The sequence below is a fragment of the Rhamphochromis sp. 'chilingali' genome, assembly GCF_963969265.1.
Source record: "Rhamphochromis sp. 'chilingali' genome assembly, chromosome: 16".
Lineage (NCBI taxonomy): Eukaryota > Metazoa > Chordata > Actinopteri > Cichliformes > Cichlidae > Rhamphochromis > Rhamphochromis sp. 'chilingali'.
This window is the reverse complement of record NC_137943.1, coordinates 3,256,242-3,274,207: the sequence shown is the minus strand read 5'-3', so window position 1 is coordinate 3,274,207 and position 17,966 is coordinate 3,256,242. Positions and strand designations below refer to the sequence as shown.

The 17,966-nt window shown below is 40.5% G+C and overlaps 1 protein-coding gene across 2 annotated transcripts in view; it reads right to left on the bottom strand.

The window, feature by feature from the left end:
• LOC308383780 (solute carrier family 12 member 7-like) overlaps nt 1-11,808 on the bottom strand; it is a 40,693-nt gene extending 28,885 nt beyond the window's left edge. For both annotated transcript variants that reach the window (XM_080861894.1, XM_080861895.1), the window contains exon 1: nt 10,456-11,808. In XM_080861894.1, the coding sequence (XP_080718020.1) occupies nt 10,456-10,600 (145 nt within the window). In that variant the 5' untranslated portion in view covers nt 10,601-11,808. The remainder of the gene's footprint in view (nt 1-10,455) is intronic.
• Between the last annotated feature and the right edge of the window lie 6,158 nt (nt 11,809-17,966).

The window sequence follows — 17,966 nt, the reverse complement described above, 5'->3', positions numbered from 1 at the left end:
CAGTCATAGTAAAATGACATCCTGGGCAAATTCAAAGCTTCTTAATGGGATTAGATATATCAAAACTCCATATGTGAATACTTTTCAACAGAACCACTGGTGAAATAGCTGTTTCACCAGCGGTGCAAGTTTTAGATAAAAATGTGATGTGTGAAATCTAGAAAGATACACAAGCACACACACTACACTTCAAGGTCTATATAGAATCGACTATTTCTTAGCTGAATTACATGGTAAAATCCACCAAACATGATATAGTGTTGATCAACAGCACAAATGGGTTAGCTTGGAGTCCTATGTGTGTGTCACTGTCAAGTGTCCTTATGAGCTACTTTTTTCTCTTTCCCCTCACTACATAAGCAGTCGTGGCCGATGGCTGCCCTGCTAAAATTGAGTTTTTCCTCCAATGGTGTCCCAGGGCACCCCATCTATGAAACAAGCATTTGAAAGAGACTGCTGTACATAGCTGCATAAAGCAACGTTAATTTCAAGCCACATCTGTTGGTGTACAGTACCCAATTTTATATTATCTAAACCTCATGTGCCAGTGTTTAATTTTTCTAATAGTTTACTTAGGAAAACAAAGTCAGATTGCATTCATTTTCTGTATAGATCTTGTCAGAACTGTTTGATGGGGAACATGGTCTGTCATCATATAGTCATGTCAGACAATTTGCAAATCATCATATTATCAGGTAAAAATCAAAAGACTTCTAAAATGGGCTGAGTTCTAAATGTCCTCTGAAAGTTCGTTGAGTGAGCGTAAAGGACTCTGACAGTTTGATGCAGTAATCATGTTAACCAGCAGAGGTCTCCATTTCAATATGTACAAAATGCCACATAGACTTTGTCTATGTTCAATAAATGTTTAATCCATTTAAATTACTAAAACACACTAAAATCCATTTGGCACATGTAAGTTGTTATTAAGTGTCAGTTAATCTGATTTGATTTGATATACCTTTATTAGTCCCACAAGGGGAAATTTCATAAGGCTGCAAAAAATGATGTGTTTGCTAAGGTGACCATAAAAATATATATATAAAAAATATTTTTGCAATCTAACATTTGGCACAAATATTTTTTTCTTTACGGAAACATATGTTACATGCATGTGTTGCTTAGCGTGGACAACTCACATGATTCTTGGGAAACAAGTACAAAACTCAAAACGAGACTTTTTTTTAAAATCATTTAAAAAAACAAAACAAACAAACAGGTATTATAAATGACATCTCGGAGCACACCTGCAGGACCAGCCCACCAGGTTATCTGTGGCATGTGATTTGAGAGCCCCTTGGTTAGAATGACAAGCAAACAAAAACACAAACCCATGCCCTGTGAACGCTCCCTGTACAATTTAGCTAGTAACAGTTTGACCCAAAATAGACATCCTTTAAACAGGAAACAGGGTGGCAGCTGCTTTTGGCAGTTCTCCAACCCCAAAGGGCTAACATATGGAAAACAGAGCTACACATGACGATTTATGTCCTTTGCGTTGGAGAAAGAAGAAGGACATGAGAACCACCTCGAAATGAAACAGACAAATGCTATGAAGACATTTAATGCTGAGTTTAGGAAATTTGCTGGACGAGGAGTATCTAAGGTGTAAAGAGCAACAGTGGATAAACCATGGGTGAAAATCTCCATTTCCAATTCACTGTAAACAAGGATGTTAAAACCAGTTTTGGCATGTAATTTTAATTCCCTTGTTAGGCAAATGTTTAAATACAATATTAAACTTCTTAAATAATAGTTTCAAGAATGTGTGACAGGATCAGCTGCAAAGGTTGGTACACCAACTCACCAGTTAGGTGGTCTGTGTGAATGTGATCAACCAATTTGCTTGGCATAGCTCTAAGGGAGGAAACTGTTCAGCTAACAAAGCCCTAGATTTATATTTAAATCTAGAGTCTGTAGATCCTGACTGTGGTATTCTTCTTTCTATCTAAGGTATCAGTCACATAAGCCTAGAAACCAGGCAGTGACCCAACCAGTTGGTGTATATTCCAACAATTGGTGAGTGGTTGCTCAAGGTTGCTGTCTGGGTGAAACTGCATGCAATGAAGGTGTGTACTAAATACCTCCTTGTGATTGCATTGGTTTCTAGTGGATTGCCGCTGTTGGCTGTAATTTGTATGGAAGATGCCAACTTGCCTGGAAACATTTCCTATAGATTCTCTGAGATGCAGGAAACTTGGAAAAAAAATGCAACGCAAACCTCACAACCTTACTTCACTTTATAATAAAAAGCGCCTTGAAGCAGCTGTTAATGTGATTTGTTGTGCTGTAAATAAAATAAAACTTAATTGAATTAAAAGTGAAATTTCTGCTTTACAGTAGCGATCAACACACTCCGGTTTGTCTACTGCTTGGCAAGTAGTTTGGGTGTGTCTCTAGGACAACATGACCGGTTATCATTTACTACTCCAGTCTTCTTCTCTGTATTCGTTTTCATAGAGATGCCTGCTTTTTGAGTTTCATCAGTGAGGTTCATTCAGAAGCAAACAAATAATCTCAACATGTGTCAAAACTACGTGCTAAAACTTGACAAGGAAAAAGAGGGACAATATGAAACAGGACACTGTACACATGACACCGGATACTTCTTTGGAAAATGATGAGTTGTTTATACAGATTGCATCTTGTCTGTTCAGCACTATGCATAAATCGGTGCGTACGTGTGTGCTCGTCTGTCCGAATGCAGAGCAATCTGTGACTTTTGTCTTCTCCAGAAAGGACATATTGTAAGGAGTAAAGTTGTAGTAAAATGTTTTTACATTACATTATGAGTTGTTATAGGGTCACCACTCTAAAGGATCTGTTGGACCTTGATACACAGATAACAGAGGGTCTACATTGTTTGGAAACCTTTTTATTTTTCCCTCATTAGCATCAGTAAGAGATACAGGTTTTCAGGGGAGGATTTCCTGTTCATCCCCCCCTGTGGGCTCCAAGCAATTTTAAATAATTTCCTTATCCTATATGTTGACATAATGTAATCTTAAAAGAGCAAAAGCACTGAAAATAAACCACTACCCCCAAAACACCCCCAAAGTCATTAAATGAGGTAAAACAACAACAACAACAACAACAACAAATCACCCACACACACAAAAAGAATGAAGCTCACTCAAATAGGAAAAATTAAATAGAATATAAAAATAAAGAATGAATAAATTAAAACTAAGTTTAATTATATGAAGAACAAAAACTATGTAAATGTGTAAAATTACTACTTTTATATCACGTCACTCTGTATTATATATACATATGCACACACCAGCACCTAGGGCTGTTCGATATAACGATATCTATCGGATATAAAAACGTCTGTCGTTTCATTTTACGCTGTCGTTTATTTCGTGGTGTCGCAAAATAAACTGTTTACGGCAATATTGTTTCATGGTTTTGATGGTCACTGTAGTGGCTATATTCATTTCCTAAAGTTAATATAACCACACTACTGACAGACAAGCCTTTGTTTTGTATGCGTTGTCGTTAGCAACAACGACGGTAAAACCACGGCGTGTCCGCTTGTTCCACATAAACCTTTCACAATAAAGCTCAAGATCCTGTTGAGACTTTTCAAAATAAACTGAATCATGTGAAAGAGCAGATTAATTACGGATGAGAATTAAAAAGAGCCGCCAGGTGCTAAAAATAAACCTTAGACTCAAACGTTAGAACAGGCTTTTCCCCGCAGCACGCCGTGTAATAAATACTCACAAAGAAAACGGCGTCCGTTACAACTTATGTCTAAAAATGTATCGTTTCATGCATCGGTTAAAAAACTCGACTCCAGCTACACGACACACAGCTGGAAACACTTCACGCAAGTCGAGCTGCCCGAGATTCACAGAATTTACAGAAAATGTTACATTTTTGTGATTTATATCGTTATCGGACGATAGATGTCTTATATCGGGACATGAGATTTTGGTCATATCGCACAGCCCTACCAGCACCAATTTATTAAAACTATTCATTTTGCAAACACATATGACAACACCATATATAAAGCTAAAGCTGAGTCTGTACAATTCTAAAAAGCTTGAAAGTCAATATTTGGTATCAGCCCCTTGAGTCTTCCACAGTTTTCCTGGTATTCTTTAAGTAGTCTTCAGGAATAATTCTCCAGGTTTCCTGAAAGATATTCCAAAGCTCTTCTTTGGATTTGTCTGCTTTTTGTTCAATTTTCTGGTCAGATGATCCCACACTGCTTTAATAACGTTGAGGTCTGGGCTCTGGGGAAGCCAATCCATGACTGATTTCATTGTGTGTTTTTCTATGCAGGTATGTTTTTACTGCATTGGAATCACTGTCATACTGAAACGTTGTCAGTTAGCGTTGGGCGAATATATCGACTATCGACGATAGGCTGAGCCTATTGTCGATCATTTTTACAAGGGCGATTTTTTGATTTACTTGGCCATGAGTAAGTTAATAATGATGGAATTAATAGAAGCAGTAAACAGAAAAAAAATGATAATAATAGCGCCGTTTTAACAGCACACTAGGGCTGAACGATATATCGCATTTGCGATAATATCGCGACATGATCAAGTGCAATTTTCTAACCGCAAAGGCTGCGATTATACTCTGGACATGTCCAAATTCATGGGCTGCATCCTCCTGAGGCCGCATTTGTAGACCGATTACGTCACAGCGACGCGCCGAAGGCTGTCCAAATTACTACCATATCCCAGAATTCATAGCGCGGCCCAGCCAAACTCCAGTTTCCAGCAATGGCGGCCGCTACTAAGTTTTAAAATTACTCATACTAATCTTTCTGGGTCACAAAATAAACTTTTAACATATTTTCAGGCGAGAAAGTAGTTGTGTAAACATCAAATATCTGCTCGGTTTATCAAGATATCCCATATTTGCAAAAGTGCTTCGACGTTTTCAGAGGCGTCTGCTACCCACCAGCTCGACAGCTAGCCGGGAGCTCGAGGGTTACTGATGCGGCCGAGAACGGCACAACTCCCGGCACATCATTTTCAGATCACCGCGGAGTTTCGCTGCTCGGGTTAAACGTAATATATAAGTCACTTAGACAACCTAAAAATGTTATTGTTGGGCTTTTTTCAGTGTTTTGTTTGTTCGTGAGTAAATCGGTTTGGCTGAGATTAAAGTTATTAGATTAGATAAAATAAAACTTTATTAATCCCCCGGGTGGGTTCCTCCTTGGTTTTCACACAGCTGACTAAACGTCAAACAGAAAACTTATTAAACAGAAGTAGAGCTGGGCGATAGAACGATAACGATATGTATCGCGATATAACTTTTACTCGATAGAGAAATTACGCTATCGCGATAGACCTCGCCGCTCTTGTCCTCAAAAAAAAAAAAAAAAAAAAAAAAAAAAAAAAAAAAAAAAAGGTCAGCCGATCCAAATTAAGTAGCCGCAGCGTCACGTAGCGTGACTTGTTACGTACAGCACAAGTGCCAAGCCGCACGTGTGTTTGTTTGGGAAGCAGCCAGCGCGTAATGGAGGAAATGAGTGTGCCGACTAGAAAAATCAACCGAGCGTGACCGAAGAGAAAACAGATGATGGTTCCAGTGCCGGAGAGATTGTCGAACGGAAGAGCCATAGATGTTCCGTAGTGTGAAGGTATTTCGGCTATTTCAAGTCTGACAAAAACAGAGTAGCGTGCACTGTAAATTGTGCCGAAAGCAAGTCTGGAAATACAATAAACTGGTGCATGCGTCACTGTGCGCCACGTTATTGTTTCGGTGAAATGAATTTCTACAATACTGTTACTGTTAATTCTACTCTCTGCAGTGTTTAAATGCTTACATATACACACAGTTACTGTCCCTCCACACATACGACTCGGTTCTGCTTCTATGCCCCAGCTTTGTTTACTTTTTCCCACCGAGGCTTCTAGACTTCTGATTGGCCAACATTTCTGCACGGTTAGGAATCTAGCGCCACCTGCTGCTTTGGCATGTTCATAGCAGCGTTTTCCTTCATTTCTGCCTTTATGTGTGGACGGGATTATTTTTTAAAACGAAAACGGAAAATCTCCGTTTTCAAAAATACCCGTGTACGTGTGGACGTAGCCTCAGTCTCTAACTGGAAGCGCTAATTCGTCATTCGGCTTTTGTCAGACTAAAGTAACTGTTAAAACTGTTTGAAAAGCTAAGCTATACAACAAGGAGAGATTGAGAATTTCCTTTTAGTTCTCAGTTTATTTGATATTGACAAAAGTTAGTCAGTTTTGTCTGTTCTTCTGTAAAACAAACTAAGATTTATTTTTAGAATTAATATTTTGTTTCTAAGTGGAATTGACAATTTAGTCTGTTTCGTTTGTTCTATTTTGAAACTTAAACACTTTAGCGGCTGCCTTTTGTGTAGTTTGCAATATTTGCCTTTATTTATCTGAAAAAGTCTCATGTTCCTGAAGTACATCTACCCTGTTGAACTTATTATGGGAAATAAATATTTAAATAAAAACAAGCTGCTGATTATTTCACATTTTACTTGTGAGCAACGGCACATTTAAATCTTACAAATATAGTTATTTGGCTTATATCGTGATATATATCGTTATCGCCTGAAATGAAAAAAACATATCGTGATATGAAAAAATCTCATATCGCCCAGCTCTAAACAGAAGTATGAGACAGTCGAGAATTTACACCAGTGTCTGGTTATATTTTAGATAGCAAGAAGCAGACGGCCGAGTTTATTAAACTCCACCGAGACAGCGGTGACGCTAATCAGAACTAGACCGTCCAATTTCACGCCTTTAAACTTTAAAGGCGTGTTTGTGTGTGTGTTTATACAATTGCTATTATGTTTGCACTTTATGTGTAATGTTACTGACTGCAGAGATCAGTAAGATGTGTGTATTTTTTATTTATTAGTTTTATTTATTTAATATTATTTTTTAATTGAATGACTGTCTAGTAGTTCACAGATGTCGAAAAACTGAGTGTGGTAAAGCCACTGATTTTTTTTATATACATTTCTGCAATCTGCACATTGTACTGACTTTCATTTTAATGTTTACACCAGGGTTCCTTGTCAGCACTTTATGCTCAGATGTTTGTAAGCTAAAAATAAACTATTGTGTATGTTCAAATATACTGTTGTGATTGAAGAAGTTAAATAAAAATGTCAGTCATCAATTCATGCATCACCTCATGTCATCATAACAGAGGTCTGTCTTCCAGGAAAGAACAGTTTAAAATTAATGTAATATAGTATTGGCCATACTATATGATGTATTGCTTGTCTTTGTTTAATAATACAGAAGACAAAGACCTTAAAAAATAATCGCATATCGCATCGCAATCGCAATATTGGGGCAAAAAAATCGCAATTAGATTATTTTCCATAATCGTTCAGCCCTACAGCACACTCTTTCATCTGCGAGCAAATGCACCCTCCTCAGAGTGCGCCCAAATGTAGCGATGCATTTACGCAAACTCCTAACAGAAAGAAAGAAAGGCAGTAACCTATGTTCAGAAAAAAAACATGCGGATGGTGGACACATACATGCTCATGCAAGGTAGTGGTGTTTGAGTCCCAACACCACCAGCTGAAATGTGGCCCAAAACCATGACAGAGCCTCCAACGTGTTTTACAGATGGCTGTAAGGATGTTGGACCTCTCTCCTGACCTCTTCTGTATTGACAATAACTTGAACCAAAAATGTCAAATTTGGATTCATCTCTTCATGAGACCTGTTGCCACTCGTTCTCACATTAGTTCTTCTATAATTTGGCATACTTCAGTCTTTTATCCCCGTCTTAAAAATGAGTTCTTAGGAGGCAGCCGTCCACTGAGACCATTTTTGACGAAGCTTCTGTAGAAAGATCAACTGAAATGCCAGATACAGCTCTCAGGTCCTTTTTCTATTTCTTAACAGCATGGCTTTTAAATACCATCCATATTCTGCATACCTCAAATTGTTTCTTAAGAATATGATACTTATCATGCCAAGACATGTCAAGTCCACAGCCAATAGTTCTTTGGTAATCACTTTGCTCCATCTCCTTCCAATCGTGTTACCTTTGGTGTTTTTCAAAGATTCAAGAAATTAAAAATTGGTTCTTTACCAAGTTTTCAGTTATAGTAAATGGACTGGTTCTTATATAGTGCTTCTCTACTCTGACCACAAGCGCTTTACACAACTGGCCTCATTCACCCGTTCATACAAGCACTTTTTTTCTGTGTAAATGCTTTCTAGCTAACATTCACATTCAGAGAGCAACTTGGGGTTAGTATCTTGCCCAAGGATATTTGTCATGCCTGGAGCAGCCAGGGATCAAACCATCAACATTCCAACCTGGGCTACCTCCTGAGCTACAGTCACCCCAACGTTATGTGATTTGGTTCTACAAATCATGTGCGTCAATGTGGAGTCTAACATTTAGATTAAAAAGAGAGTAATTTTATTTAGCGCTATCCAAATTGTGACAAACAATGTCCATCAACAAGACTGAGTGCAACATATGACTGATCGCTGAAAATAAATGCATTTAGTCACTGTCTTTGTCCTTAAACTGATGGTGGATTAAGCACAAAAACGCACATGTTAAACATTAAAAACACCAAACTGGGATCACAGGAGAGGAAAAGGAAAGAAACTGGGTTTGTTGAAGAAAACCTGCCAGTAAGCATGTTGGATCAGTCTGTGAGCTCTTAAGTTTAACCGTTGACTCTCTTTCTGAAACAGATAACCATGTACACTTAATTTCTGTCAAATAAATAAAGTAACGTGTCATGGTTTGTAGTTCTTCTAAGACTGTATTTACCTCATTTTAAGACCTACTAAGAAGCAAGCTAATTTTTAATGTGGTACTCATATGTAAAACCTTAGAGTTTAAAGAGGGTCTGCTCTCTTTTTAACATTATTATAGTGAGGGTTAGAATATAAAAAAACCTAACCTGTTATGCTTGTTTTACTGATACTTCAAATCTGCCTCTAATCTCACAAATGCTTTGGGGGAACATGTCCTAACTGGTGGGTCCAGAATGATGACCATGGGTGACTCGGGCTCACTGTGAAATCTAACTGATCAAAGTCAGAAAACAAAAAACAGATAAAAAAAAAGGCCCACATATGAAAGATGAGCAAAAGAGGAGGCATAAAAGAAGTTCCGAGAGAAGCAAGACAACCAGAGTTCAAAGCAAAATGACCAGAAATGCCTTAGCTAAAGACAAACCTACATTTATTGCAGGAATTTTCCCTAAATGGAAAGTATGCCTGTTCATAAACATGACACTTGTGCAGTAGAGTTACTTCATCAAAATATTTAAACAAGGCAGTGTCTTGTAATTGGATTTCATTCGAAGCCATTTCTGCAGACTTTTGAGTCTAAAGTAATAAAAAGAACAAGCACACCTAGATTACAATAAAGATATCAGCTGACATTATGACTTTCTTTATCACTTAAAAATCTTGAAGCAATTTTTTGTCTTTCCAGAAAACAAAGCCTTCAAGCTTCTCCGCTTCTTCGAGCATTGCCCCGTGTCTGTTCTGTTTCTGCAACCTACATCCAGTAATTTTCTAACATCTACAAGTCTTTATATTGAGGATTTGCTCCTTATAAAATTCTCTTACTGATCCATTTAAAAACTGTGGCAAAAAAGTAGCCAGAAATGCACAAGAGGAGTTTGATAGATTTCAGACAGTACAGCATAAGAATGTAGATTTTTGCAGTAAAATGAGAAAACAACCAAATGTTTCAGCTGTTGCATACAATCCCACTGCTGAATATTAAACAAAGACTACTATTTGAAGTCGCGTTGCTCCCAAGCTTCGAAATACGACTTCAAGGTATCTGGAACGTGTAGCACAAACAACCTGACCCAACCCCCAAAGTGGTTGACTGGGAAACTGATGGATGTAAAGAGGTACAACATGTGCACAAAGAAAAATGGTTAAACTAAGTGTTATAAAGGTGAAAGAAAAACAGGCAGTAATTTTAAATGGTATAATAATATGTCATGTAAGGATATAGACTTTGTACTTTGTCACTGTAAAACAGTTAGGCCTCTTTTACACAACTTCCCTGCTGTTTGAGGTTAGTTTAGTTTACTGTATATTTAGTTGCTTTGTTCCAGAACTGACATACAGAAACACATGCAATGAGGCAAGGAGCCTTAACCATCATTCAGGGCTGCTAAGGCATACATACCAACACCAAGGCCCCCCTTCCTGCCCGACTCATCCAAGTGCAAGTTATAGCTAGTTCATCTCTGACTTTGCATTTTTCCTTGTGGGTGTCTATATGTGTTAAGCATGTGCCTGTCAAAACATGCATCTGTTTGTGTCAGCGCGCTTCCAATGTCATATTTAATCTCACAATGACGCATGCAGTTTATCAAAATTGCACACCTATACTTCCCGCAGTGCATGCTGGGATAGCAACCACAAAACCCCCAAAAAGCAGGCTTGTGTATGAGCACATCAGCAAAGAACTGTTTACACCTACCTGAAAAAGGATCCTCTGAACTGTCGGCCTCTTGCTCCTCTGAAAAGATTTTGCCCAAGCTGATAGGTCTGTTCCCTCCAGCTGCAGCTCCACTGTTGCTGCCATCTTCCACATCCTCCACTGGCACCACAGTGAAGGTGGGCATCTTGATTCTTCTTTTACCCGGAAGAAACTATGAAGAGATTACAAACTAGGAAGACACTGGCTTTTCCCACAGAGAACAGATTTTAAAAAGTGTCCAGATAAATCTAAATAAAAGGACTGAACCCGATGAGGCAGGCCAAACTTCACTTTAACCACAACATGGCACTCAGATCTTTTGTTTCCCTTCTTTTTGGTGTGTAATCCAATGTCCTCTAGACTCAGGGTGAAAGTACCGCCTCCTGCACATGAAGCAGGCCAAAGTCCTCCTGTGTATCAAGTTACGCCCTCTCCTTGTTTCTTTCCCTCCCTTTTCTCCTAACTGCTTCAGCACTGTTGGCCCACGTGACCCTCTGTTTACCATATGAACAGTTAGTCCACACAGAGGAAGCCCTGCAGCCCCTCCCACTCTGACGTCCCACTTCTCTCGCACACACCTTAGAAATGCAAGACGGCAGGGAAGCAATATCCAGAAGTACATATAAAAAGGATCTGACTCATCCACACGAAGCGGAACACCCGAGTCAGGCTTAGCAGGACAAACCTAAGTCTGTTTCTTTCTGCTTTCGTTTGTTCCTCTCCCTTCGGCTAATAGTTGTCGTCTCTGTGTTTTTCCAGGTAAACAAGAGGAGTGTTCCTTTTCCCACATTGCATGATGGGTAATGAGGAAGAACAGCGATTCAGAATATTCTTGCTCTCTGACGTCCGCACACATTGTAACAGCAAAGGAAACACCTTGGAAATCTTGAAGAGTGACTTTCCTCTTTATTTCTCTGTATTTCCTGTCTGTTGCGAGTTCCACGATTACAATGGACAGTCACAGGCGGAAAGGAGTGAGCTTTGAATAACAACGGCCACAAGTAAACATGCATTGTGTTTAGTTTGTGGGAACAATTATTTTATTACCCATCTTTCTCTTTAAAAGGCTGGCAGGGCCTGTCTTACTCAACTATAAACTACCTGTTACATCATATCTTTGTGTCAGTACTGTGAAGTCTGAGTACTGAGAAACTATACAAGTGTCTGTTTTTGAAAGTGTCTGTGTCAGTCAGTATATTTTGCAGCACGTCTGTTAGGTGTTTAAAGGGAAGCTAAACTACATGTCTTACTTGAGAATGCCATTTTGGCTTTTGAGGTTTAAAACTATAGTAAAATATACTATGGTCTGAAATTATACATGTCTGTATTCATCTAATGTATTTTATACCACTTGTATTTAAAGTTTAACACATTGTTGAGTTACTCTAACATAAACCCGAGACACATGGAAAAATGCCATTTACACCCTGAAATGCAAGACAGTATGAACAAGCAGCTTTACTGCTGCTGTTTTCTGTATTATTTTGGTAGTTCAAGTTTTGCTCTTTGCTCTCCAGGAGGATGGTATCATTTTTGTGCTATTTGTTAATTTTTTTAATATTACATTGCCAATCCTGGACCTCATCCACTACATAGCATTATTAATCTGGACATTAACTACGGTACACAAATGCCTTTATGTAACATTTCTAATGAATCCATTAGAATCACGTAATAGATTAATTAGACAAATCATCTCAGAAAGTTGATTCTGTTCATCTGTATGTAACGTTTTCAGTGCAAGAAATATTTTGTAACTTATCCAAGCGACTTCTTCAGTCTTGGCTGACAACAACACATTTGCACAAAGTACAAAACTAGCACCGCTGACTAACAGTGGGCCGTGAGCTAGATCTCTTAGGCTGTAAAATTCCCGTCAATAATGAATTCAGAAGTCGATGTGTAGGGTTAACCAGTAAGTGCCACAGATCAGGATTTTATGTTTGTCTCTCATAATCTATTGGAGCACAAACTGAGTATCATGAGGACGCTACAACAACACAAAGTGAACAACATCGCCACAGACACAGCAGCCAGGGAAGCAGAAGAACATCATGTCAAGAAAGCATGTTGTTCTAATAGTTTTCCGTTACTTGTCTTTTGTTCTGCAAACACAGAAACACAAGCACTTCAACTCAGAGGTGTGCACTGAATACGATGAATATGATACAGGACCACTGTAACCAGCTCCTTATGTTATTTCAGAACTTGTGCTGACAAAATAACCAGATACTCAGTATTGTTCACACTGACAATATTGTGCACCCCTATGTATGTTTACACAACTTATAATGTAGCAGGCTGCTGGGGATTACTCTGATCCCCTTATTGACAATTTGAGAGGTGAAACACAGTTTCGCACAAGTTCATGTACGAGATTTAAACTGCACACGCCAACATTCACGCTGTGTTTATGTTCATAACAACATCTCTCGAACACACTTCTTGTACAGCTTCACTCTGCTTACATTACCTGTGCTCACCTGCAGACACAGAAACACAAGCACTTCCGTTCAGCGCGGATTCACTCTGGAAGCCGCTCGCGCCACGCGCGTGTGCCAACAAGATCTAAGGACCCCCAAGCTGCCCTACCCAGTGCCTGCGCGAGGTCCACTAATGGGAATTATAATAGACCTGTCGCTACCCGGGGTACCGATCGGGTTTCCGGTACGGATCGGGTAGTGACAAGACCCTGTGCACGAGAAAATGCTAACTTCCTGGTTTGAGACCGGATGTAGGGTTGTACATTTCCGATAGCTTTACTTTGCGGTCAATCGCTACTGCGAAGATATCCTCCAAAATCATGTCCAAAACTCGAAAACGGAAAGATTGCGTTAAGTTACAAAGAGCAGAAGGTGGGAACACTCACCACTGTTGTGTCATAAAAAATCTAATGATCAATTTTGACGTTTAAAGCGTTTAGATCGATCAGTTGTTTACATCACTCAACACAAGCAGAACTACATCACTGCAGCAGAAGACACATCGTCCACATTCAGAAGCACATCTCTGTATAGTGACTGGTCTCATGATCTAAACAGGCAAATGTTCAGCATTCAAACTACAGGTGAAGAATAGTCAAACCAGATGTTTCCCGTTATGTCGATATCAGCTAGTCAAGTACACACCTACACAGCATGTTAACAAACCGTGAAAAAAGCCACACAAAAAATGAATGATTGCTGGTAACGGTTTCTATACATTAGTATGTACGAAGGGTATGTTGTGACTTGCCTTCAAAATTACAGCGGTCCCTCGCTATAACGCGGTTCACCTTTCACCTCGCTGTTTCGCAGATTTTTTAGTGCAAGTTTGCACGTTTTTTTTACGTCACATTGTGTCCTGCATCCTGATCGCTGCAGACGATCTCCTCCGTGACGTCTCTCCTGTACAGTACAGAATCGCTGCATCCATCGCTAGCAATGTGACTCTGAAGTGCAGTGCTTTATGTCCACGATGTCCACCAAACGTTTTGCACCGTCAAAAAATAAAATCGGCTACTTGATTTCACCTATCCTGGTTATTTTTAGAACATAACACCCGCGATAAACGAGGGACAGCTGAGAAATATAACATTTGAATCCCTTTTCTCTTTTGCTCTGAGGCGCAGGAAAAAATATCAACAAGTCGATGAACATCATTTACAGATATATTGGGTAAATGCCCGAGACATCTATAGAAATGTAAATCGCCGCTTGATTCATTTGCTTAACTTGTTTTGGACCGTAAACCAGGCGCGAATAGGACACCGGAAACAAAGCTCCCCACAGGAGTTTCCGCACCGGAAGTAGCATATGCTAACGTGCAGACAGTCAATTAACCCACTAAATGTTGTAGTTGGATTGCCAGTGAGCATAATATATGTCAAAATAAAGTAATAAAAATGTAAATCAACACAGTAACATCAATAAGGAACAAAATTAAATAAAATTATGTTTTGAAATCCACTCCTGTGGATTCAAAAAGGTGAAAGGGGAGCACCATCTCAGAATCGAAGAGGGGGCCTGAGAGTACATCTTTTCATCTTATAATGCTGTGACCACCCATGGTACTCATGGCTATTTGTCACTGGTCATGACGATTTTCATTTTAATGATAATATGAATGAAATTGACCTCATCGTCCAAAGTCATGCTTTCCCCAGGCAGTATCACTTAGAAGGCATAGCGTGTATTTTTTGACTGCTATGCAGATGATACCCAGCTTTCTCTATCCATGAGGCCAGATAACAAACACACTTAAACTACAGAAATGCCTTCAAGATACAAAGACCTGGATAACCTCTAATTTCCTACTTAATTCATATAAAACTGAGGTTATTGTACTTGGCCCTAATAATCTTAGAAATATAGTTTCTAACCACATGCTTACTCTTACTGGTATTGCATTTAAAATCCTTCTTATCACATACAAGATCTTGAATAATCAGTCCACCCACACATGCAGGGCCTTGGAGTAGGGGTATGTCACCAGGGTGCAGAGGAGGCTACCCCCCCCCCCCCCCCTGTCCCCTTCTGGCTGCCTCTGCCTCAATTTTATCCCACAACTTAGACATTCACATTATTCACACTCTCATTACACATACATATAGGATCTTGGGGGTGGGCACAATCACGGAGTCCAAATTACCATCAGGGTGTACACCTCACCCCTGGCGTCGTTGCCCACCTCTCAATTTTAAATACACTTAGACATTGAGGGCTATCAGGAGGGACTATGCGCTTACCTGCTGCTCCTTGGCAGGTAGCTCCATGCCCTCCTGGGTTTTAATTGCACCGTAGAACACACATGCATCAACACTACAATGAGCGGGTGGAGGGAGGTTTGGAGTCTTCTCCCACCCCCATTCTCTGCGGCCTGCTGGAGCGGGGGGCTAGGAGGAGTTGGCCGTCCGACTGCGGTCTGGAGTGTGGGGCCTCCCTGCTGCTACGGAGTCGGGGTGGTCTGCCTCTCCCCACCGCAGGGAAAAGGGTAACACCACCTGGGTCTGGGTGCAGTTCCCCCCTCCAGGGGCAAGGGTACCTAGACCCGGTTTGTAGAGTACGCTTGGGGAGTGTGATCGTGTGTACAGCGTCTCTTTATGTCTGTCTCCACGTTGGTTGAGTGTGGAGTGAGTGCATATGAGAGCATGAGGGGGAATGGATGTTTGTGTCTGTGTGTGCCTGTATGTCTGTGTCTATATGTCAGGTTGGGTATCAGACGCCACCTCTCTGGGGACACCTCAGGCCCTCCAAGGTTTGGAGGCCTATCTCCGCCCACCACCACTTCCCCTGCCGGTGGCGGACTCCCTCAGGTGTCGGTGCGTTGGTGGTTCTTTGTGTCTGGGGGTGGGCGTCCAGGTACACACTGGCTCACTCCTTGGCGGCCGCTTATCGGGGCCTGGAGCCTGGGGCTCGCTCGGGCCCCTTCGGTCACTCAGGCACAGCTGGCGGCCGGCGGAGCTCACGGGCGCGTCACTGCAACTCCCCCTGGCTTCTGCTCCGCGGCTGCTGAGTGAACCCTCATCTGGGACTTTCCTCAGCTCTTACTGGGACAGTGGCGCGGCTGCCCCTCTGTTGGTCTTCCTTGGTCTCTTGTGTTCTGGGGGCCTCTGGATGTCTGGAGTTTTGATCTCCTCCATACCTGCTTCACACCCTGGAGGACGGGGCTGTGGCCCCCCCACACTCCCTAGCAGATCGTTACATGGAGAAACCTTTGGAATACAAGCGCGCTGATCCACACAGGTATGCACACGGGTGTTCACTGCTCGTAGACCCAAATTACACCTTTCTTGGCTGCTACTTCGAAGCACATCTGTCCTGCGTGCTGCACAACAACATTGAATATTTAGTATTTACTGCTGTTTACACTTAGCTAGATTAATGCGATGGTGTTGTGTTTAGTATGTTGCTTTGTTTCTTTTTTTTTTTTGTCTTTTTTTGCTTGTTTTCTATTCTTCTCTCAACAGGTGATCCAGGAGATTTTTATTTTTTTTCTCCCCCCCTTTCTCACTGTCCCTCTCCCCTTCTGTTTTTCCTTTCCTTCCTCTTTCTTTCTCCCTTTCCTATCTCTCACTCATGTCTGTCCCGTCTGTAACATCTGAAAATAAAATATAATAAATAATAAAAACAAAGATCGACCAAATGGACCAATACGGCAATGCCACGATGATCCATTTGGCAAAGTAAATCCATTGGGTATCCTTGTTGGTCTTCAGACAACAATTCTGATGGCTAAAGAACCAAATGGGACAGGCGAGAAAAAAAAAAAAAAAAAAAAAAAGAATAATCAGTCCCTATCTTATCTCAAAGACCACGTACCTTACCGTGACAATAAGCACATCGCTTTCAGATCGCTGGTTTACTTGTGGTTCCTTGGGTATTTAAAAGTAGAATGGGAGGCAGAGCCTTCAGCTTTCAGGCCCCTTTTCTGTGGAGCCAGCTCCCAGTTTGGATTCAGGAGCAGGCACTATCTCTGTTATTAAGATTAGGCTTAAAACTTTCCTTTTTGATAAAGCTTGTAGTTAGGGCTGAATCACTTGATAGTGAATCCTCCATAAGTTATGGTGCAATAGGCCCATAATTAATGGGCCTAATGCAATACCTTCCCACTGTTGCCAAAGCACTTTCTCACAGGGGTTCATCTGATTGTTGGGATTTTGTTTGTATTATTGTAGGGTTTTTTACCTTAGAATATAAAGCCTTTACAACAACAGTTGCCTTGAGTCAACGTTATTTTTATTTGTTGCTATATAAATAAAATTTAATTGAGTTGGTGCCATTGTTAGTCTCTTCAAAGTCATCAAATGATAAGTACTAAGGTCACACCATATAATGCCAGCAGAGGGTGCTGCAGGTTCATGAGGCCTTGAACCTGCAGCGCTGACAGTGAAGTGCAAAGAGATGGCAACTCAGTGTCCAAGTCACAGGGAATGATATTTATAATTTGCAAGCAGCCAGTGGTGGACTAGCTGCACATATGCTTTGGTTCACAGGAGGATGGCGCAAAGAGCACCTGAATCTGAACAGAGCTGTAGAAAATGATATACAGTTATTTAAGATAAGTCCTGCTTGTTTAATGAGGTGAGATGCAAATTTTGTATCTACAAAACCCCATTTTTTCCTTCATATCATTTGTGTGTGATATTGCTATGCCTATGCCTGAACCAGCACAGATTCTCCTTCCTGGACAAAACTGCCATTTTATCCTCAGATGGCTCATGTGTGAATGTTGAAAAAAAAGGTAAAACCTAGAGAAGTAGAGGTGAAATCAAATCCCTTTAGCAAACAGTAAAAAGGTCAGTGCTGACGCAGACCTGGGAGCAGGCTGTCCTCCCTCAAGACTATATTCTTAAGTGGCTATAGATTCTATTTGTAGCATTTTACCTGTTTACTGACTCCCCCACTCCAAAACCAGGTAGCTGCACAAACATACTGCAGGGTTTGGATGACCTCTTGTGACATCACACAAGGTATAAATTTCAATTGCCTGCACTGTGCTGTCAGACCACAAAATGCAACATCAAGAGCAAC